The following is a 22,406-nucleotide window of genomic DNA, read 5'->3' as shown; positions in this document are numbered from 1 at the left end:
TTATTGGACCGACGACCATGAGTCCAACCAAGTGGCCTAACTCAACCACAGAGGCAAGACGCTGTCAAATCCAGCAAGCCTCAGGAGGGACTCTCACAGGCCAGCTTTTTTTTTTCCCTTTTCTTTTTTTAATAGCATTTTTGTTTGTTGTGGTAAAATGCACATGACATAAAATTTACCATTTTAACCGTACAGTTGGCGGCCTTCAGTACATTCACACGGTTGTGCAACCAATCACCAGAACTCCTTTCATCTTGCAAAACTGAAACTGTATCCCCATGAAACAGTAACTCACTGTCCCTGCTACCCCCCTCTCCTGGTAACCACCATTCTGTTTTCTGTCTCTATGAACTGACTCCTTCTAAAGCCTGGCTTTTCTTCTCCCACCCAAGGTCCTAGCAAACAAGCCTCAAGCAGGCCAAATAGGATTCCTGACTTTTCTGAATGAGGGCCAAGAGAAACAATATTTTTAATTGCTGAAAGAATGTTGTATTTTGGAAAAAGAAAGAAATGTCATAATGAACCCCCAAGAAGACGTTACCCATCTCCAACACTCATCAACATTTAGACGGCCTTTAGAAAAATTCCGAAACGAAAAGGTGCACACGCAGAGTAGAATTCTGTAAAAAGTCAGTGTGGCCCCCTCTGTGATGTCCAGGTCCACGGCTGCTCACACGCTACTAAGCAGGCTGCTTTACACCCTGCTCCCCGTGAAAACTCCCCCACCGTCAGTCCTTCAGGCCCAGCAAGACGCCTGTCTATGGACTCATTCAGGGTTACCTGCTGTCCATTCAGGAGCTAGACCTAGGCTCCGATCTGAGGCCACAGATTCTTGGCTAAGGAGAACCAGGTTTTTCTTTAAGATTTTATTTATTTATTTGACAGAGAGAGAACACAAGCAGGGGGAAGGGCAGAGGGAGAGGGAGAAGCAGGCCTCCCGCTGAGCAAGGAGCCCGATGTGGATGTGGGGCTGGATCCCAGGACCCCAGGATCACGACCTGAGCGGAAGGCAGACGCTTAACCGACTGAGCCACCTAGGCGCCCCAAGAAACACAATGCTTTAAAAAAAATTTTTTTAAGTAGGATCCACACCCAGCATGGAGCCCAAAGCAGGGCTTAAACTCAGGACCCTGAGATCAAGACCTGAGCTGAAATCAAGATTCAGATGCTTAACGGACTAAAGCACCCAGGCGCCCTAAAATGCAATGCTTTAAAAAAAACAGGCAAAGCTACTGTTCCCCAAGAAGGGCCACTCTCCTATTTTTAAAGTTTCCCCCCCTTCTTGTCATCTGAGAACAAGAACAAAATCAGATTTGGAACTGAGACCCCCATGGCTGCCCCACAACCCTCAGAAGCCCCTCTGTCCTGCTCTGTAAGGTGCTGATGTTAGGGGAGAGGGAGGCAGGCAGGTCAGGGGGATAGCTCCAGCGGTTTCGCGGTCTTGCCTGGCCCTCTGGGTGGGCCGGACAGCTTTGGAGGTGACCGTGGGAAGGGCTAGGCAGCAGAGATAGTGAGTGCGAGCCCAAGGGGAACGAGGAAGCTCTGATGGGGAGCTTTCCCCTGTACCCAGGGGCAGAAGCACGGGCCCACGAGTTCCCAGGCAGGGCCAGGCTGAATGCAGACCTTTCCAATGCTAATTCTTTCTTCCACAGATTCTTCCTTCCTCCGAGGGCAGAGAAGTGGCCACCAGGAGGGGCAAATATTTAATGTGAGCTGACAGTGTTTAATGAGGGCTGAGCATTCTGTGACCTGGGGAGCCCAGATTCTGGGGGAGGTCCTGACTGGAAACAGGTTGGGAATGCCCTTTCCAAAAGCCTCAATCAAGTTCAGGCTCAGGCACCAGTTTTCCATCCTCGCCCCAGTAATATATATATGTAACTTGTGTGATTTCGGGCCATCACCCGGAAACCCAGACCTCCAACGGTGGTAGGGAAGCTCAGGGCCTCAGGCACAGACAGCATCCCATAAACGGCAGCAGCTGCTGCTCTATGAGTTACGGAACACGGTATTTATCCTTTGTACCCAAACCTGGGATCTTCTTCTAAAGTCCTGTTAGTTAGGTACAGATGAACCAAAGCTGGTAGCCAGCGCTACAAGACATTTTCTTACAGGCTTTGAAAAAGGGGTAGAAATAAGCTCAATAAAAGGTTCCCCCCACCCCTGCCGGGCTGCGCTAGATGCTAGAGTGGCTCCAGACTCCTTCCCCTGGACTGTGACCTTAAACACCACGCTGGGGCTGGAGGTCCCAAGGTTCACGTAGAGGGAGGCAAAGGGGAGTTTGGGGTCCACAGCCTTTCCCGGATGGGTCCTCCCCACAGGGGTGGGACTTTCCCGGTCACCGAGCTGGTCAGCAAGAGGCAGAATGTGCACACACCAGGATGTGAGCTCCGGGGGCACCGGGACTCCCATGCTCGGTTCTCTGCTGCATGCCAGCTTCTGCCACAGCAAAACTGGCATCGAGAAACACAGGCAGCCCCGGGGGGGGCGGGGGGGTTTCTCCCTGTCACTGCATTTTCAGTGCATTCTGGTAACAAGCCTGGAGGCTGGGAGTGTCTCCCACTTGGAATCAGAAGCTCAGAAGGATTGAGTGAGTTGCTCCCAACACCCAGCTGGTCAGGGACAAAGGGAAATTGGAAATCTGGTTATCTGCTCCAGGAGGGCAGGGCTCACGTGTGTTATGAACCACAGAGCCCTTCACCCAGCATGGCATCTGGCATAAACTTAATACAGATTTATTTTCTAAAATGATGAATAAATGGCTCCAAAGTCCAGAGCCTCTCAGAGTCACCAGGGTCCTGGCAATCCCAGAAAGTCTCCATAGCTGTCTGGGTGCATGGATTCCCACAGACGTGGGTATGAGCCCAGCTACGGCCCCTCCCCACCTAATGGCCCTGTTCTGCACACATACTCTCATCATCCTCCCCCTGCTTATACTAGTTAGCTCTTTAATTCCAGAGCCTTTCCAACAAAGGTCTGTAGACAGCAGGGCCTACTTTTTTCTTCCCGTGACAGGAATGAAGTGGAAGAGCTATCTCTAAGAGGATACTTTCTGTAATAAAGGACCACATCCCCACCCACCCACCCACACCAGCTTTTCCATTTAAAAAATTCTTTGGCTTTTTGTAGTTACTGGAGGCCAGGAGGGGGCTTCCTACTTGTCTCCCTAGGGGACACTGTTCGTACATCCGATAGGCAGTGTCTTTCTGAGGAGCCATGGGAGACAGATTTTGAGCAATGTGACGGAGAAGCCAGGAAAACTGCTCTGAGGACAACACCCTCTCAAAGACCGTTTTACTTGGCGATGCAGCACGGAGGGCAGGATGATGACGGATGATGACTGATGATGACTCCCTCCCGGGGTTCTACAAAGGCCCAGCCACTCGCTGGCTGTGAGGGCAAAGTCTCAACATCTTGGCCCCTGCGACCGGGACAACAGAAGTGGACCTGTGGCAAAGGGGGCGCGAGAGCTCAGCGTTCTGGGATGGTGCCTGGCGCCCCACCAACACTGGACCTTGCTCTTGCAGGTGCACTCCCGTTGATTCGGGGCCAACTGTGCAATTGCAGTCACACGCACAACGGCAGCTCAGTTTCTGGACAGGATGTGATACGGAGAGAGAGACAGCCAGGGACGGAGCGCGAAACCCCTCCAGCTAAAGGCAGTGTGCTGGCACTCTTCCAGGAAGGGAGGAAGCTGTGAGGCCCACAGTGCAGGGGGAGGGGGTGCAGCAGGGAGCGCCCCCTCCCTCTCTGCCCTTGACCTGCTGCAGGGGTCTGGAGGGTGGGAAATGTCCTGGAGAAAAAGCCTCTGATCTCAGGGGCCAGCTGGGGAGACCTGGAGTGAAGGGGGACCTGGGACCTTCCCTGGGTGACTTTCATCCTTCCTCAGGACACAAAGAAAGGTCCTGACAGTGGCTGACAGCCCCAGGGAGATGGCATGGGGCGCAGCAATGTTGACAGTCCCTGTCCCTGAAGAGGACTCGTCCCACACAGATATACCCCCAAGGTGCCGGGCCTCGGACACAGTGCAGCACAAAACAGATCAAGCACCGTCCGCACATGGCCTTACAGTGTGTCCCTCCTCCCAGTGCCTGTCTCCTTCCTCCCTTAAAGCGAGCTGCTCCACCCACGGCGGCATCCCCGGTCTGGCCCAGAGTAGGGCTCAATGAATACTGGAAAAATGAAGGAATGAACGAACGAAGGAATGAATGAAAGCACATTTCCGGCTGGCTGAGCCAATTCCTGAGTCCAAGTTTGGAAACAGAGACAAGAGGTGAGGTTGCGGGTGGTTGTTTTCTTCAGGAGGAAATTGTAAAAAGGCCTCCCAGGTCAGAGGTGGCATCTGGCCAGGTGGGTCACACAGCGGCTTCCCCTCTGGCTACGAGGACTTCCCCGTCTCAGAATGGAGACAATGGTGCAAGGACGTCACACGCCGGCCCCAACAAATCCCGGGCTCCTTTGTGCTCCGCTTTACAAACTATTTCACTGACTAACCTAAAAGCAGGGGCAGTGGGAGGGGTGACCCTTGTCAGGTGCATGGCTGGCATCTGGGGCCAGGGCTGAGCAAGGGCTCCCTGCAGAGGAACAGAGTTCTCTCCGGTAACGGAGGTCACTGCTGTGCAGAATGCTCACTCCCAGCTCACCAGGGGCTGCTCGGGACCAGGCCTGATGGGGCCGCGGCTGCAGGGAGAGCAGAGAGCCAGTCCTTCTGGACTGCAGGGCTAGAGGTGTGGACATCAGGGGTCCCGACACCTCCGCTGAAGCAGGGGAAAGGAGGGGGACAGGCCACTTTGGCCACTTCTCTCAAGGTTAGAAGGGGAGCGGGCTTCCAGACACGAGACCTGGTCCTGCAGACGGTGTTCACCCAGGTCAGCAAACACGTGGCTCTGCAGGCTCAGAAAAGAGAGCCAGGAGTGTCCTAGCAACCCCACCACCTGCTAGCCTGTCTTCCCGGTGCGGCCATGGAAGGGAGCAATCCAGCTGTAGGACAAAGGCTGTTGTTGTGTGTGGTGGCTGAGAGCAAGGACTCAGGGAGATGGCTCCCTGGGCCCCATCCACATACCCTTGGGCAAGGCACCTTAGTGGGCCTCGGCTTCCTCCTCTATCAAGCGGGGAAAATAATACTGCCTATTTTATAGGATTGTTCTGAGGATCAAATGAGTAAATCCATGCAAAGAACTCAAAGAACCGCCTGGCATATAAACAACATATTAGCCATTCCCTGATCACTGGGGCCAGGATCTGCCCTCTACCCCCAAATTTTGATTACAGAAAAAAATAATGTAGTGAATTTGTAAGTAATTTTTATTTTATTCTTTATTATTATTATTTTTTTAATTAAGTAGGCTTCACACCCAACGTGGGGCTCAGACTCACGACTCTGAAATCAATAGTTGCATGCTCTACCAACTTAGCCAGCTAGGTGCCCCTTGTTTTATTCTTTGTAGTTTTCTCTATTTTCTAATTTTCTACAAAGAAAAAATATCACTCCCCCACTGAAGAAAAACAGTGTAAAATTCTCAGAAAATGACACTGATGGGACCCTAGGAGCCAGAACGAGCAGAGTAACTGCCAAGGAAGGTTCCGGAACATGGGTCTGCCTTAGTCCAAGACTATCTCAGTGTGAATCTGCTTTATAAATGCCCACAAATCAGACTTTCCTAGAAGAGTTCCAGGAACCCCAACATGTCAGTGACAAAGACGACACTTTTCCTGTCTAGACACTGAAATGCTTATAATTAAAATGAAGACTCAGGAGGCAGGGAGAGGCAACAGATACTCCCTGAAGACAATCTTGAAAATCCAGGCAAACACACCTAACATAAAAATCATCTCTAATCTCCCCACACAAGGGTATAACAGGCTGGGTTTGAGAGTCGTTTTAAAACCAACCGAAGTTGCCCTGCTGGTGGTATCCCGAGTCGCGCTGATTAGGTAGGGTGTGCCCAACGAAGGCCAGGCTTCTGGGACCAGCGGAGCAAACATTCTCCAGCACTTAGAACCTGAGTCTCTGAGGCAAGACAAGGAAGAGGTATAATCTGATAAACTTGGCGGTGGCTCTCCCAGGGGGAAGGGTTCCAATGAATAAGAACTCGCTAGCTCTGCCCTCTTCCCTTCAGCATTAACGGGAGAATGTGCGTAACGCAATCCTGGATGTAACAGGGGACAGGGTACAGTAAGACACAATTCTTCACTCCAGAGAGGGTTCAAGGTTAAAGTAAATAAAAAGAAAAGAAAGATGAACGCCTAGCTCCCAGCAGCCAAGCTGCAGATAAGTGTGAAGATCAGACAGGGTGCCTGAAGTCAATGTCTTGGTCATTTTCCCACTAAGATGTGGGCCAGCCTATTCTCCTGAAAGTAAAGACACTTAGATTTTCTTTTTCTTTTTTTTTAAGATTTTATTTATTTATTTGAGAGAGAGAGAGAATGAGAGAGAGCACGAGAGGGAAGAGGGTCAGAGGGAGAAGCAGACTCCCCGCTGAGCAGGGAGCCCGATGCGGGACTCGATCCCGGGACTCCGGGATCATGACCTGAGCCGAAGGCAGTCACTTAACCAACTGAGCCACCCAGGCACCCCGACACTTAGATTTTCTTAGAAGGGCCACTAGCTTGCGCTGGGCAGGTGCCCGGAGCCCTGCTGGCAATCCCTGGCTTGAAGGCTGCTTCTTTGGGAGATGCCTCCAGATCATAAGCAACATGAGGACGGAGACTTGATCTGTTTTGTGCCCCCCCCATCTCCCAGGCTCAGCGTATGTAGGTACATGTGTGTGGAATGAATTATCTTCAGTGACAAGGACTGTAGATATTCCTTCTGTTTGCCACCGCCTCCCCAGGTGTACAGTAGAGGTCAAATAAAGTTTTTCGAGTGACTCACCCATGGGGGTCAAGGACTCCTGAACACTGCATCTTCAACTAACCCATGCATCTTAAGATTCCTCCCTTATTCTCCCCAGCCACACACACACACACACACAACCCCCAAAAACTCCACTTGGATCTCAGAACCCCAGGCCCTGGACCAACAGTCTTGAGCACTAGACTTGCTATAAAGCAAACTACACAAACTACACTTCTGAGTTTCCGGCCCAGCCAGCTTCCTGACCGACACGTCACCTAAAATCCTTTCCCTGAAAATAGCTCTAAGCCTGCCAGTCTGCAGAGATGGGAACAGGAAATGGAAAATCACCATGGCCTCACTCACTGCACTACAACATCAGAGCCCCAAGCCCGGATGTACTTGGTGTGGCCCTCATGAGACAGACCACTTTTTCCAGTCCACCCTGTGCTGAGTGGCCACCACCAAAATGCCACTGATTAGAAGAGGCACCGTCGATGTTGCAGCAGCTTTCTGGAGGAAATAATCAACGACTGTCATGTGAAGTCCACACATTGAACGGAAGACGCATCCCGATTTCTGAAATGGAAGGCCACGGCAGGGAGGAAATGGTAGTACTCCTCCCAGCCACCTTTTCTTAAGTGGTTTTTTTTTTTTTAATTTTTAAATTTATTTTGTATTTTTTAAAAAACTTTATTTATTTGAGAGAGAACACAAGCAGGGGGAGCAGCAGAGGCAGATGGAGAAGCAGGCTCTTTGCTGAGCAGGGAGCCTGACGCGGGGCTCGATCCCAGGACCCCGAGATCATGACCTGGGCCGAAGGCAGACGCTTAGCCGACGGAGCCACACAGGAGCCCCCCTCCTAGCCCCCCTTACACAAATTACCTCCTGAATGGGGGCAGCCATATTTCTATCCTTGCAGATTTGGGTTTAATCCTGTAAATAAATCTCATGCTTTGTCCAAAGTACACCCCTAAAAAAAGGACACCTGGGAAAATTGCCCCCTTTGCATCTGCTGGCTACAATTAGTGCCCTAGAGGCATCTCAAGCATTCTCAGTTTGGGGGATAGCTGGTGTGCTTAACTTCCGCAGGCCTTCCTTCACTCCTGTCTACCAGGAGGGATTAAGACTGCTTTCAAGTTTCCAGATCTCCAACAGAGAGACCCCATCCTACCCCCCTGCCCTGCTGTCAGAGAAGCTGCTTCTCAGAAGCAGCAGTTGCTAAGTAATCAAAGCAGGGGGTTACGGAAAGGAAGGGATGCGGGGGTGACTGAAGGAGAGTGAAGGTGTTTTACTGGGAAAGAGATGGGCCGGGCCTCTCTTAGAATTTCCTGAGGTCCAGAGCTTAAGCCCTAGACAGGCAACAGCTTCTATCCGTACCTCCACTAAGAGATGAGGCTAATGATTTCTGACTCAAAGAGTCTTCAAATCAATTGGTCTGGGAAACTCATTTCTCATCTGGGCATCCTGGACAGGACAAGACAGAAAGGTGGGATGCAAATGCACTGCCTGCTGGGAGCACAGAAGAAAAGTCACAAGTAGACACCCATGAGGGGCCAGTATGGGGGAGGGACACTGCTCCTCGTTTATTTAGGTAGAGAAGAGTGGTTCCAAAGGCTCCCACAAATTAAGCTCAATTTAAGAAAAAAAGGGATCTCGTCATCTGTTGGTTAAAGCCTCTGCAAAGCAATTTAATGCTACCTCTCAAAATCTTAAATGCGCACAATGCACACACCTTTGACCAAAGCAATTGCATGGCAGGGCATTTTTCTCACAGACACACGTAGATGGGCAAAGTTAGAGGGAAAATGATAGTTGTTGTCATACCGTTTATTTACAGTAGTGAAAAAAATGGATGGCAATCTAAATGAGTCATCACAGAGACGGCAGTGTTTATGATACGGAGAACTCTGCAATCGATAAAGTGTAAGGCATACCCTGCAGACTGACAGGAAAGATGTTCCCTGATGCACTACGAAGAAAGCATTTTTGGTATTAACCCACTTGTGTAAACACACAGTTGATTCTGGTTATTCTCAGAAGCTGTGTTCGATAAAGTCACTGGGGATACTGCCCTAGCAAACACAGAACCACGCTCCAGGGGAAGTTCAGGGTTAGGTTCCTGTGAGCCTCTGGTCATGTTTTCATCAATCGATCAATACAGAACCTGTGTATTTCTGGCCAATATACTGTTGGATTCAATATCACCGAACTCAACAGCCAGCATGTCACAACTCACACCTACACAAACCTTATCTAGCACACAGATTTCCTTTGTTTGGCATGTCACAGCCTTGTGTTCAAGAACGCTAGACAGCATGATGCTTGAGGGCCCTTTTATTTTATTTATTTTTAAAAGATCTACTTATTTATTTTAGAGGGGGGGCAGGGAAGGGGAGAGAGGGAGAGCACATGAGTACGCGTGCAGGGGGAGGGCAGAGGAAGAGAGAGGAGAAGCAGACTCCTCCCTAAGGACGGAGCCAAGGGCGGGGCTCGATCCCACAACCCTGAGATCATGACCTGAGCTGAAATCAACAGTCGTACGCTCAACTGACTGAGCCACCCAGCAGCCCCTTGAGGGCCGTTTTATTTTATTTTATTTTTTAAAGATTTATTTATTTGACAGGGAGCACACAAGTAGGCAGAGCGACAGGCAAACGGAGGGGGAGAAGCAGGCTCCCCACTGAGCAGGGAGCCCTACGCGGGACTTCATCCCAGGATCCTGGGATCATCACCTGAGCCGAAGGCAGACGTTCAACCCGCTGAGCCACCCAGGTGCCCCTTGAGGGCCGTTTTAAACAGTAAAACCACCAACAAGCAAAAAAACGAGAAAATGTGGCACTAAACAGACTGAGAAAAAGACCCTTGTTTGTAAGTATGAGAGATGACAACAAGAAGGCAGACCGTTGCCTTGTTTGACCTCAGCTGGGAACGTGCACATGGGGTGACTGCACGTGTCCGCGAATGACCACCAGAGTTCTGTGAATACAGATTTTTAAGTTACAAATAAATTTCACTGGATGGGAAAATTTGCAAGTACAGAATCTTTTAATCGTGAGGATTAACCCTATGTCTCTATATGCACAGAACATTTCTAGAAAATACACCAGCTCAATTTTGGAAAAAGAAGAAAGTACTGCCAGAAGCTATCTTTGGCGAGTGGGATGGGCAACAGGTTTTTTACTTTATTCTTTGAATCTCCCTGTTATAATATCTGTAGGGGAGGGGCACCTGGGGGGCTCAGAAGGTTAAGCGTCTGACTCTTGGTTTCTGCTCGGGTCATGATCTCATGGTTGTGGGAATGGAGCCCCGTGTTGAGTTCTGCGCTCAGGGTGTGGCATCTGCTGGAGATTCTCTCTCCCTCTCCCTCTGCTCCTCCCCACTGCTCGTGCGCACACCCTCTCTCTCTCAAATAATAAAATCTTCAAAAAAAATAAAATAAAATAAAAACGTACAGTAGGAAAAGGAGCCTTTCTCCAGGTACGTGCAGCACTGCATGGCAGATTCAGTCTGGACTAAAGGATCCGGCCCTACATGGGGACCAGTGCCTTGCAGAAAGGCCACATGACCACCCTTGTGCTTGATGCTCCTCTCTCCTGGGGAGGGGGATGAGAGCTGAGCTGAAGGGTAGCAGAGGACTCGGCCTCACCTACAAAAACCTGAAAGTGAGAACTCTATCCCAAGAAACAGACTTGTCATCCTTAGCTTTTCCTGCCTTTCACGTACCAGAAGCAGTCAGCGAGGGGCAGGATGGGGCTCACGGTCCAGAAGAGAAAGTATGATGGAACTGGGGTTACATATAGAGAGAGAAAAAAATGAAAAAGGGGGAAAGAGGGGAATCCTGCAATTTTGTTTACTGGGCAGTTCATATGGGTGTAATCTAGGATTCATTTTTTTCTCCCTTGTAAATAAAAATAGATTTATTTTCCCAATTATGAAAACACATAAGTAAGTCTGGGTCTGGAAGTATACACACCAAACTGTGGCAACAGGACTACAGGTTTTGGGGAAACCAATTTTTTTTTTATACAAATTTTTTTTTAGCAATAAAAATGTATCTCATACTTTTTTTTTTTTTTTAATCGTCATGATAATGTCTTCACGTTGAAGGCCATGCTGCCCTAGCAAAAAGGCCACCCTGGTCATGGCTCTGGCCTTTCTGGTTTTCTTTCCCACCCTCTCTCCTTTTTTAAATTTTTTAGAGAGAGAGAGCACACATGGGAGGGGGAGGGGAGCAGAAGGAGAGAGAATGCCAAGCAGGCTTCACGCTCAACGCGTAGCCCTGGCAGGGCTCCATCCCACGACCCTGAGATCATGACCTGAGCCGAAATCAAGAGTCAGATGCTTAACCGACTTAACCCAGGCGCCCCTCACTCCCTATCCCCTGCCTCCGGCTGCTCCAGGCCCCGGGACTAAGGACTCAACACCCAGGCATCTCTGAGCAGCAATAGCTGGGCTAAAGCAAAACTCTAGAGTCTCCTTCAACAGTTCAACACCGAAGAGCCCATTCCAACCAGCCATTCCACTCTTAGGTTTATACCTAAAAGAACTGAAAGCAGGTGCTCTAATGAAGCCAGCAGTGCATGTTCCACAGCAGTACCAAATCCTCACGGCCAAAAGGTGGAAACAACCCAAATGTCCAACAACAGATAAAAGGATAAACAAATTGCGGTATATCCATACAACAGCCGTAACAAGGAACGAAGTACTGATGTGTGCCACAACGTGGATGAACCTTGAAAACATTAAGTGAAAGAAACCAGACACAAAAGCTCACATACTGTGTGACTCTTTCGTACGAAATATCCAGAATAGGCAAATCCATAGAGACGGAAAACAGATGAGTGGCTGCCAGGGGCTGGGAGTGGGAAGGAGCGGGAAGCGGTTGCTTAGTGGATACAAGAGTGCCTTTTGGGGTGATGAAAATGTTCTGGAACTAGAGGGAGGGGATGGTTGCACAACAGTGTGAATTTATTAAACACCATGAAGCTGTACGCTTTACGCTGGTTAAAATGGTAAATTTCACATTGTGATATGAATTTTACCGCAATTAAAAATAAACGAAACTCTGAGCTGTGTGACCCTAGGCAAGTTCCTCAGCCTCTCTGAGCCTCTGGAATGGGCAGATGACAGCACAACCACGTAAGCTGGTTGGGAGGATTCCATGTGATGTGACTGTTAAGTGCTTGGCACAGGGCTGGGCGCACAGAGAGGGACCAGTAAGTGACAAAGCTGCCCCCGCTGGGACGACAGTAAAGGCACACTGTCAAAACCAACTCACCTGGAAGTGGTGGGGTCTCCATGCTGTCAAATTACCCTTTTAATTAAGCAACTACAGCAGCAACCACAAAAAGACAGAGGAGGAGGGAAGCTGTATCAGATGAAGAAGAGAGCGGAGAGAACGGCTCTACTATACTTCTGTCCAGACTAGATTTAGATTAGGATGCTCTCCTGTATAGGAAATGCAGGTAACTCAGTCATAGGAAGCCCACGGGGTGGCTTTGCCACACGTCGGCCATGGGACAACCTATAAGCTCTTGCTCTTTCCACCTCCTTCCATTGGCCTGTAGACAAGGGCCCCTTGACCGACCCCTGGTTTATGCATGGGGGCATGGTGGCTGCACATAGGTGAGAAGGTTCCATCCGTGCCAAGGCCCTTATCTGGAAGCAGCTCTAAAACCTGAAGAACCGAAAGGTGGGGGCAAGCACTGTGGCTCTTCTTACTGAGGAATTATTTGGTACTGAATTAGCAGAACTCAAAGGTTCCTGAGGCAAGGTGACCCCCCTGTGGCCGACAGTCAGCCTGGGGGGAGGGGAAGGAACAATGAATGGGATTTCAGGCTGTCGTGGAAACTCTTCTTTCCTAAGGCCTCTGAGCATATGGCATAGCAGGCGTCCTGAAAACTCCGTTCCTGCCACCCCAAGCTGCTTGCCGCCCTCAGACATGTGGGTGGGGGTGTCTGCCTCTCCGTCCGAAAGGCCCCCTTCCCTTCCCTCCACCATGGCGGCAGCAGCACAAAGGAGTCTCCAGTGTGCGCCTCACGTCCCAGCTCCCCAGACAGACGCTGGGGGACAGCCTCCATGGCCCCATGGAAATCTGAGTCCCCTGCCCCCATGGGGCCTCGATGCAGCCGAAAGATCACAGACAGCCGCAGGCCAAAGGCCACAGCGCACACTCCTCCTGGGCCACCTGAAACACGATGCCCATTCTGCCCTCGGCTGAGGCTGATGGGGATGTCTTGTAAGCCCAAGATGGAAGAGAGTGGCATGTCCCTTTGGGACTTTAAAGTCACAGGCAGGCGGGATTCCCACCCAGCAAGACTGCCTTCTCTGTAGAACACAGCAAATCCAGCAGGCCCAAGGTAGAGCAAATCACAAACTGGGAGGCTGTAAACTCAAAGCCGCAAAAGGGATTATGAATAACAGCAGGTGTATGGTGCCATGGCGGAAAACAATACAGAGTGTTTAAAACTCGAAAGCCATGCTTCTAGAACTGGGTGATCGTGCCCACAGGGGTTCACGGCAGCATGCCAAGAGCAGACAAAGCCACAGGAGAAAACGGGTACTATCTTCTTGAGGCACCCATGGGACTCAAGGATTGGGGAGGGGCTGACAATATTAAAACAGGATGATAACATATTGTGGAGGGGAATGTCAAATCTGACTGAACTCTAAGGAGAAAACACTAGATGTCAAGGAAAGGTCACGACCACAGCTGACCACTTTGCATATCACCCCTCTTTGGCAGGGCACCTTGGAGAAGCACAGGACCCAACGCGGAAGGAACCTCTAGCTCCATTCATTCCTTTACTCCACCTAGATATATATATATTTTGATGTCTTATGATGTAGTGGGCTCCCTACCCTCCCTGAAACTCACTGTTTCGTAGGGGAGGTGGGTGTTAATTAAAAGTACACAATGCCATGGAAACATGTATCAGGGATATCTCACCTGCCCAGGGCAGTGGGGGAAGGTCTCTCAGGGATGCAGGGCTGGAGTGACATTTAACTAGGACCACACAGGCGGGGTGGGGTAGGGAAGCTCGCCAGGCAGAAGAGAGAGCATGTGCGAAGTTCTGTGATAGCAGGGGGGCTTGGCCGAAGATGCTTGAGGTCAGAGAGACAGGACCTTGACAGCTGATCCCTATCCTCAGACTGCTGGTAAACCAGGTCGCGATTCTAAGAGGCAGGATGGCAGGACAGAACCGTATTTTAAGCGCACGATCCGAGCAGCATAGTCATGCGGTTGTCTCTACTAAGGCAGACGGACGGATGGTCAAAGCCATGCTGCGTGTTTTGTGAGGCCTCGCTGGAAGATACAAACGCTAGGAGGCCAGTGCTCAGGACTGGTGACCACACAGTGGGTCCTGCTAGGCCCCAATCAAACAGTCCCATTTCTAAACAGCTCTAAGAACAGTGGTTGCTCAGGTTTCCCTTCTAGCACACCCTGAGAGGTCCGATGCCAGGAAGCAGGTGACATGGACTTCAGAGCACATGTTTTGGCACCATGCCTTGCTGGGCTCAGATCTTGGCTGCTATCTACTAAGATAGACGACCCAAGGCAAGCTTCTTAATCTCTCTGTGCACAGGTAAAATGGCGGCGGGTGGGGGTACTACGGTATCCATCTCCTGGGGTCACTGTGTGGATTAAGATCAAGCCACAAAAATCCTTATCACTTATCCTGGTACATTACAGATGCTAAAGAAAATGTTGATTATTATTACTACAGTTCGCTCTCAGCAAAGGACGGACACAGAAGACATGCAAAGATCTAGGAAACGTGAAATGACTCAGGAGCACCCAGGCTCAAGGGAGGGGGCGGCGGGAAGCGGCGAGTGCACATACTTGCGAGCAGGAGGCAGGAGACCGCCACGGCATACAGCTGCTTGGAGGCGGTGATGTTATAGCGATCGAGGAAGTGGTCCAGCAGGTAGACGGCCAGGTGCCGGGCCGTGGGACAGAGCTGGCAGTGGCCGCTCAGCAGGTTCAGGATGTCGATAAAGAACCGGCGGCTCTTCAAGAGCGGGGAGTGGGCTCGGAAGGCAGGCAGCTTCAGCTCCTGGAGGACAGGCAGGACAGAAGGGGGTTGGGGGTCAGGGCCGCCTCCTGAGAGCCTCGGATGCCCCAGGAAAGCTAGACACGGGGGCCCGCCTGCTGGCTGGTTAGGGGCTGCGATTCCCTCCATACCCTGGCCGTTTTCCTTCAAGCCCCAGGATGGCAGCCCCCCCCCCCCCACCGCCCCATTCCAGAAACTCCTGAACTGTCCCCCGTCTGCCCTCGGTGAGCACAGTCTCGTGATGTGCCAAGGATATGATGACAGAGGCAGGTGACGGAGATAACAGGCCCCCAAGATGCGAGTCCTTCCCTGGGGAAAGGATGAGTATGTACAGGCTTGGAGGGCCAGGAACCAGCATCCAAATTCTGGTTGTACTACTCCACCAAGTTGTGCCGGCCTGGTCACCTGCCTTCACCTTTGTCACCTCCTCAACAGCTGAGGATTAGACGGAAAATGAATGTAAACGCCCAGCACACGGGCACCTCTCAGGGTCCCCGGCTTAATTCCCTCTGTGGGTGGGGCCGTGAGAGATGACTTTTAAAAAATACTTAATGTACAAAAAGCTGTTTAAAATAATAGTACAAAGAACTCCTAAAATACCCTTCACCCAAATTCCTTAGTTTTCATTTTATCTGCTTGCACATACACATTTTTTTTCTAGAAGTAAATTCCAAACATACTTCCCCGCAAGGAGGCAACTTGTACTTTGTCATTCGGATACTGCCATGTTATCTGAATGTATTTCTCTGACACAAGAAAAGCCCACAAAAGAAATATCAAACCCACCAAGATTTTTATGACAGGAAAAGTTTTCTTATATACCTACCCTATTTGCAACTTAACCAAAGTAGGCCAGACATGATTTATTTAGGAAATGCCGTAGCTACATTTTGTCAAGTGGAGAAACTAAAGAGAAGCAAAACTGAGGGGAAATGGGCAAGAAGGAGATGGCAGAAAAGGAACTGTGGGAGATTCACTGGGGGTGAGATTCATGGCAGATTCACTGGGGGTGAGATTCAAACAACCTGGAGCCCCTCGGCAGTATACTGTCACTTTCTTAGCCCTGAGGCTCTATGCAGGTAGCAACAGTTCTGGGACAAGAGATATCTGTTCATTCATTCATTCAGGAGATACTTCCTTAAATGTTTATTTTTTTAAAGATTTTACTTATTTGACAGAGAGTGAGCAGGACAGAGCGTGCATGCGAGCCAGAGGAGGGGCAGAGAAGCATACTCCCCGCTGAGCAGAGAGCCTGGGGAGACAGGAGACTCTGGGATCATGACCTAAGCCAAAGGCAAGACACTTAATGGACTGAGCCACCTCAGTGCCCTCATTCAAGATATATTAATTCATTCATTTGACTCAGTAAGTATCGAGTACCTTCTATATATCAGACATTATTCCAGGCACTGGAGATTTTAAGACTCTTAGAAGAAAACAGAAGCAAATCTTTATGACTTAGGCAATGGTTTCTTTGATATGACACCAAAAGCAGAAGCAACAAAAGAAAAAAATACCTAAATTGGACTTCAAAATTTAAAACTTTCATGCTTCAAAAGACAACATCGAGAAAGTGAAAAGACAACCCAGACTGGGAGAAAATGTTTGGAAATCATGTATCAGTAAGAGGCTGTATCCAGAATATATAAAGAACTCTTACAACTCAACAATAAAAAGACAACCCAATTTAAAAATGGGCAAAGGACTGAGCAGATATTTCTGCAAAGATGACAGAAATGGCCAATAAGCACATGAAAAGATGTGCAACACTTAATCACTAGGGAAATGCAAATCAGAACCACCTTGAGATACCACCTCACACCCATTACAATGGCCATTATATAAACAAAAATCAGAAAATAAACAAGTATGGGTGAGGATGTGAAGAAACTAAAAACATATGGCCACACAAAAACATGTATGGGAACGTTTCTAGCAGCATTATCCAACACGAGATAGGGAAACTGAAGGGACCCTAAGAAAAACTACTTTTTTTTCTTGCCTCTCTTCTTGCTAGGACCTATCCCCCACCCTACACCTTATGGTACAGTAACGTCCTCCTTGTAAAGGTCAAGAAGTTAATGATTTCTTTGGAGTCTTTCAGCACAACAGATAACATCTCAGGAGTGATGGGGCAGGATCAACATGAACGTTTTCCAAGACCAATGAGTCACAAAGACTCCTGGCTCTGGGCATAAGTGGAGGACACCTAAATACTCCTCTTTGTTCCTGGATGCCTGAGAAGACACTGCACGAGACCACCATCCTCAACAAAAACCCCAGGCCCCAAGCAAAGAGGAGACTCACTCTTCTTTCCTTTCTGAGTCTTCCAGACACGCTGTCTGTATCTGCTCTACGTCTTCAACAAACTGCTCTCGCTTCCTCTTGGCTCATGTTTGATTTCTGTCCTGCAAGAAGCCGAGGACCCTCTTGGCTGGCCCTGCGGGACCTCCTCTGGGTCCTCAGACCCAGCTAGCTTGAATCAATAATAGCCTCCAAATGGAAACAACCCAAATGTGCATCAGCTGATGAATGGATAAACAGAATGTAGTATATCCATACCATGCAATATTATTTGGCCATAAAGAAGAAAGAACATGAACATGACCCTTAAAAACATGCTATGCAAAGAAAAGCCAGTCATAAAAGGCCACATATTGTGGTCCTATTTATATGAAATGTCCAGTATAGGCAAATCCATACAAACACATGAAGTACATTAGTGGCTGCTGGGAGCTAGGGGTGGGTGGAGGTTAATGGGGGGGTGACTGCTAATGGATATGGGCTTTCTCTTTGGGATCATGAAAATATTCTGAAATTAGATAGTGTTGATGGTTGCACAACTCTGCATGCACTAAAGGCAACTGAATTGTATACTTGAAAAGGGTGAATTTTATGGCATATGAATTATCTCTCAATAAAGCTGTTGTAAAAAGAATAAGATGGACACATCACCCATTCTCATGGAGTTTATGGCCCAGTAAGAGAGAGCTAGAAATCAAATGATAAGGCAATCACACCAGTCCAAATTGTGATCAACACTACAAAGGAAAAAGCCAGGGGATCTCTTCTTGTCCAGCTCCTTCCCTCACAGAGCCCCGAGGCCGGGACAGCTCTCTTGGTAACCCTAGAGTTTTGCTCATGGAAGGTGCTCCTAGATGAATAAGTTATTGCCTCTCCCTTATGTTTACACCTAAAGAAACTGAGTTTGGAAAAAGTCCTGAGACCCCAGGCTTTATTTAACCTGCAACAGACCTGAGATCACAAGACTTTCAACGTATCTTTTCTTTCAACCCTTCATTTTAAGTAATCTCTATGCCGAATGCAGGGCTCAAACTCACAACCTGGGCATCAAGAGTCGAAAGGTCCACCAACCGAGCCAGCCAGGCTCCCCGATTTTTTTGTTTGTTTGTTTAAACCATGGAAAAGATTTATCATTAGTTTAATTTCCTTAAAAAAAAAGACTTGACTTCTTTGTGTATTATCATCTTCGTTGATGAATTTATGTGGCCAACATGGGATTTCAAACTCCTTGACGGCAGGGTTTGGGTCTGCTTTGGCTCCTCACCTTTTTCTCACCACCTTAGGGTGACTAGGGAACATCGTCAGGTGCCCAATAACCAGTTGTGGAAGGAATGATGGCAGGGAGGGGGAGAACCAGGGCAAAAAGAGGGACGAACTGTAGTGGTGAGGAGCAAATGCCTGAGCCCATCGGTATAAAGGAGCAGTCAGTGGGGACTTCAAGGAGGAGAGATGTATCCAGCCAAGATTTGGAAGGACATCTAGGAACTGACCTGTTAAAGATGCAGGAAGGAAGGAAGCTCAGCAGGAAAAACAGCACTTAGAAAGCTACACGTGTTCAGCCCAGGGAATCTGCAGCACTTGGAACAGACAGACAGGTAGGGTGTGCCTGGACAGAGCAGGTGGGGATGGTTAGGCACAGTCCCATCCTGTGTGCCACGCTAAGGTACCTAGCCTGCCCTCAGGGCACCAGAGAGCCACGGAAGGGCTCGGAGCTGGGCATCAAGACGGGCAGGATGGCCATGCGTGAAGACCTCTCAGCCAGGCTCCTCCAGGACTGTGGCCATACAGCTCCAACAGCAGCCTCCCTCTCACCGCCCCCAGCAGCCCCCACAAGCTTGCAGGCTACTTGGGTATTTCCTCTCAACTGAGGGCTCAGAGGCTCTTGACAAGAAGCAATGACAATCACAGATCTTTGGTGTTCCGTTGGCAGCCACTGCTGGAAATCAGACAACTGACCTTTGGCAGCACGGCCCTCCTCGAGGCAGTTCAAAGTCCCAAAACATAACAAGGAAGAGATGCAAAGTCCTGACTTCCCTCCCTGCTCAACGCAGCCAAACTTAACAGCTTCTGGAATTTTCTCTCGGGTGAACTGGGAGAAGAGAGCTCAGAGCAACATACTGTAGGTCTTCCCTTGGTATACTTTCCTGGGAAAAGGGTCCAGTGGCTTGAGCAGATTCTCAAAGGAAGCCATTCGTGCATAAAAGAAAAAAAGAAAAGAAAGAAAAAGCTATGGACCTTTGGAACAGGCAACAATACACGTCAAGGAGGAATTAGCAGCTAAGGCTTCCCAGAAGAGGCTGGTGCCAAAAGCAGGCAGGATTCTGAAAGCTAGGCCTGTGAGGCTCTTTATCCCCACTTCTGCTCATTCCTCACATCCTGCTTTAAATGTCCTTTCCTGGGGTGCCCGGCTGGTTCCGTCGGTTAAGCGTCTGCCTTCGGCTCGGGTCATGATCCTGGGGTCCTGGGATCGAGTCCTGAGTCGGGCTCCCTGCTCAGTGGGGAGCCCGCTTCTCCCTCTGCCTGCCGCTCCCCCTGCTTGTGCTTGCTCTCTGACAGATAAAATAAATAAAATCTTTTAAACGAACTAAATAAATAAATGTCCTTTCCTAAGAGAGGTTTTCTCTGACCCCTCACCATTCCAAATCAGGTCCCCCCTGGTTCTCAGAGCATGCTATTCTTCGTGGCCAAATATTTACTTATTTATGTGTCTTCCTGCTAAGCTCTTGCTCCTGAGGGTGGGGGCCAGGTCCGTCGGGCCTGTACCATTTGCCGGGGTCCAGGGTGTGCTTGGCGCAGAGGCAGCTGCTCTGGAACTATGGGCACAAGTTCAGAAGAACAAACAGTCAGGAAAAGGCAGGCGGAAACTTAAATGCACATTACTGTGGGAAAGCCGCCGATCCAAAAAGGCTACGTATCGTAGGATTCCAACTATATGACATTCTGGAAAAGGCAAAACTACGGAGAGGGTAAGAAAAGCTGTGGTTGCCAGGGGTTGGGGGGGTGAGGGACAGAACAGGCCAAGCACAGAGGGTTTTCAGGGCAACGAAACTACTCTGTATCATATTATGATGGTAGATACATGTCATTATACATTTGTCCAAACCCACAGGGTGTACACCACCAAGACGGAACCTGAATGTGGACCATAAACTTTAAGCGAAAATGATGTATCACTGAGGTTCACCGACTATAACAAATGTACCACTCTGGTGGGGCATGTGGATATGGGGGAGGCTGTGCCTGTGTGGGGGCAGGTGGTATATGGAATACCTCTGTACCTTCTGCTCAGTACTGCCGTGAACCTCACACTGCTCTAAAAAATAGTCGTAAAAAAGAAAAAGAATGAATACAGTAATGTTTCCCTACACCAAATACACTTCTCTCCCCACATATTGGGGAGCAGCCTGGCAGGGACTGTGCAGTCAGCAGTTCTGGGGTGGAATCTCAACTCCACTCTTTATTAACCTTGGGCATGTGAGTTCTGAACCCTAGTGCCCTCGTCCTAAAAAATGGGGGGGGCACACTGCCACAACTGTAAAGTATGTGGCACTTAACAGCAATCCGCAAGCTTTAGTGGCCTTTTCCTCAAGCTAGGCAATCAAACTTCAGATAAACGGAGCTTATCTGCCTCTGTGAAAAGCTCTTTGGACTCTCAAAGGAACGTGCTCTGTCGGGTGGAATGCAGCTTTCGACCTGAGGGTTTACAGCTGGGCCCGAGGGCCTCTGCAAGAAAGGAAACCAAGCCGCCCATTCCAGGTCTTCCAGAGAACCCCCAAGCCAAATGGAATCAGGGGCTCTCAGCCTCAGCTTCTGGTGCCGAGAAGGGCGATTCCTTGGCAAATGAACAACAGTGTGGGACGCCAGCATGCCTCCCCTGTTTAGTTTGAGAGCCCAGCTGATTCCTTCCCTAACCCAATTAAGGGGGGAAAGGCCTTCATTACAAGGGCTTTGCTCTAAAGATCCGAATTCCTCCCCAGGCACTTTTGACCTAAGTCAGCCTGAAGGCCGTGGCAGCCGGCAGCAGGGGTGCATGAAGCCAGCCCCTCCTATCGAGGGGTCTGGATTCCAGAAACAAAAGAGCAGCCTGCTTTGAGGGGCGGCCTGTAAAGCCCTCCCGGATTAGGCAGGCACTCGGCTGCCAGTGTGGGCGGAAAGGGGCAGGAACCAGGCCAGGCAGAGTGACCTTCCACTCAGGAGGGCAGGGGCAACATCTCTGTGGCCAGCAGAAAGGGTGGGGGCAGGGCACAGATGAAGAGGGGCATCGGGACAGGCAGAGGCTTCCAGAAACTCTCCCTCCCAAGCCGCGGGCCCTCTATCCCCTGAGCCGGACAGGAGAGCACGCGTTCCTCAGCTATATCTTTAAATGAGCAGGCTGGAGCCAGGGACAGGTGGACCCGAGGAGTTGAGGTGCGGGGGTGGAATCCACCTTACAAAAAACTGCCTCTGTTACCAAAATAGTTTATTTTGGTTTTTAAAAATAGTAATAATGAGAAAAATAAAAATAGTAACAAAGGACAAGAAAAAACTATTAGATATACAACAAAATGTTCACAGTGGTATCTTGGACCACTCAGATCTTGTGTGATTTTTATTTTCATGCTTTCAACACTGTGGATTTTTAAAAAACACTCGAAGTAAAAAAAAAAACAAAACCCAAACTCAGAATAGATTGGTGGTTGCCACAGGCGAGGGGGTGGGAGATGGGCGAAATGGGTGAAGGCGGTCAAAAGGTACAAACTTGTAAGTATAAAGCAAATAAATCTTGGGGATGTAATGTACAGTATGGTGACTACAGTTAGTAATTCTGTCTTGTACATTTGAAAGTTGCTAAGAGAGTCAATCTTAAAACTCCGCATCACAAGAAAAAAATGTAACTATGTTGAGTGACAAATGCTAACTACACTTATTGTGGTGATCATTTCCCAATATATACAAATATTCGATCCTTATGTTGTACCCCTGAAACTAATATAATGTTACGTCAGTAAAAGAGGATTGTAGGCACCTGGGTGGCTCATTCATTAAGCGTCTGCCTTCGGCTCAGGTCATGATCTCGGGGTCCTGGGATCGAGCCCCGCATCAGGCTCCCTGCTCGGCGGGAAGCCTGCTTCTCCCTCTCCCACTCCCCCTGCTTGTGTTCCCTCTCTCGCTGTCTCTCTGTCAAATAAAGTCTTAAAAAAAAAAAAAGATTGTTTCGAGGATGAAAAGCACAG

At 49.3% G+C, this 22,406-nt stretch overlaps 1 protein-coding gene across 2 annotated transcripts in view; it reads right to left on the bottom strand.

Annotated features, from left to right (window-relative positions):
- CCNJL (cyclin J like) overlaps nucleotides 1–22,406 on the bottom strand; it is a 53,462-nt gene that overhangs the window by 11,516 nt on the left and 19,540 nt on the right. For both annotated transcript variants that reach the window (XR_003609842.2, XM_028106477.2), the window contains exon 3: nucleotides 14,679–14,892. Coding sequence is in view for 1 of the 2 variants with exons in the window: in XM_028106477.2 (XP_027962278.1) it covers nucleotides 14,679–14,892 (214 nt within the window). In the remaining variant the exon portion in view is untranslated. The remainder of the gene's footprint in view (nucleotides 1–14,678; nucleotides 14,893–22,406) is intronic.

The sequence above is a fragment of the Eumetopias jubatus genome, unplaced genomic scaffold (genome assembly GCF_037043125.1).
Source record: "Eumetopias jubatus isolate StellerSeaLion01/CBP00866 unplaced genomic scaffold, mEumJub1_p1.0 scaffold_5, whole genome shotgun sequence".
In the NCBI taxonomy this organism is placed as follows: Eukaryota; Metazoa; Chordata; class Mammalia; order Carnivora; family Otariidae; genus Eumetopias; species Eumetopias jubatus.
This window is presented reverse-complemented; position numbering and strand designations above follow the sequence as displayed.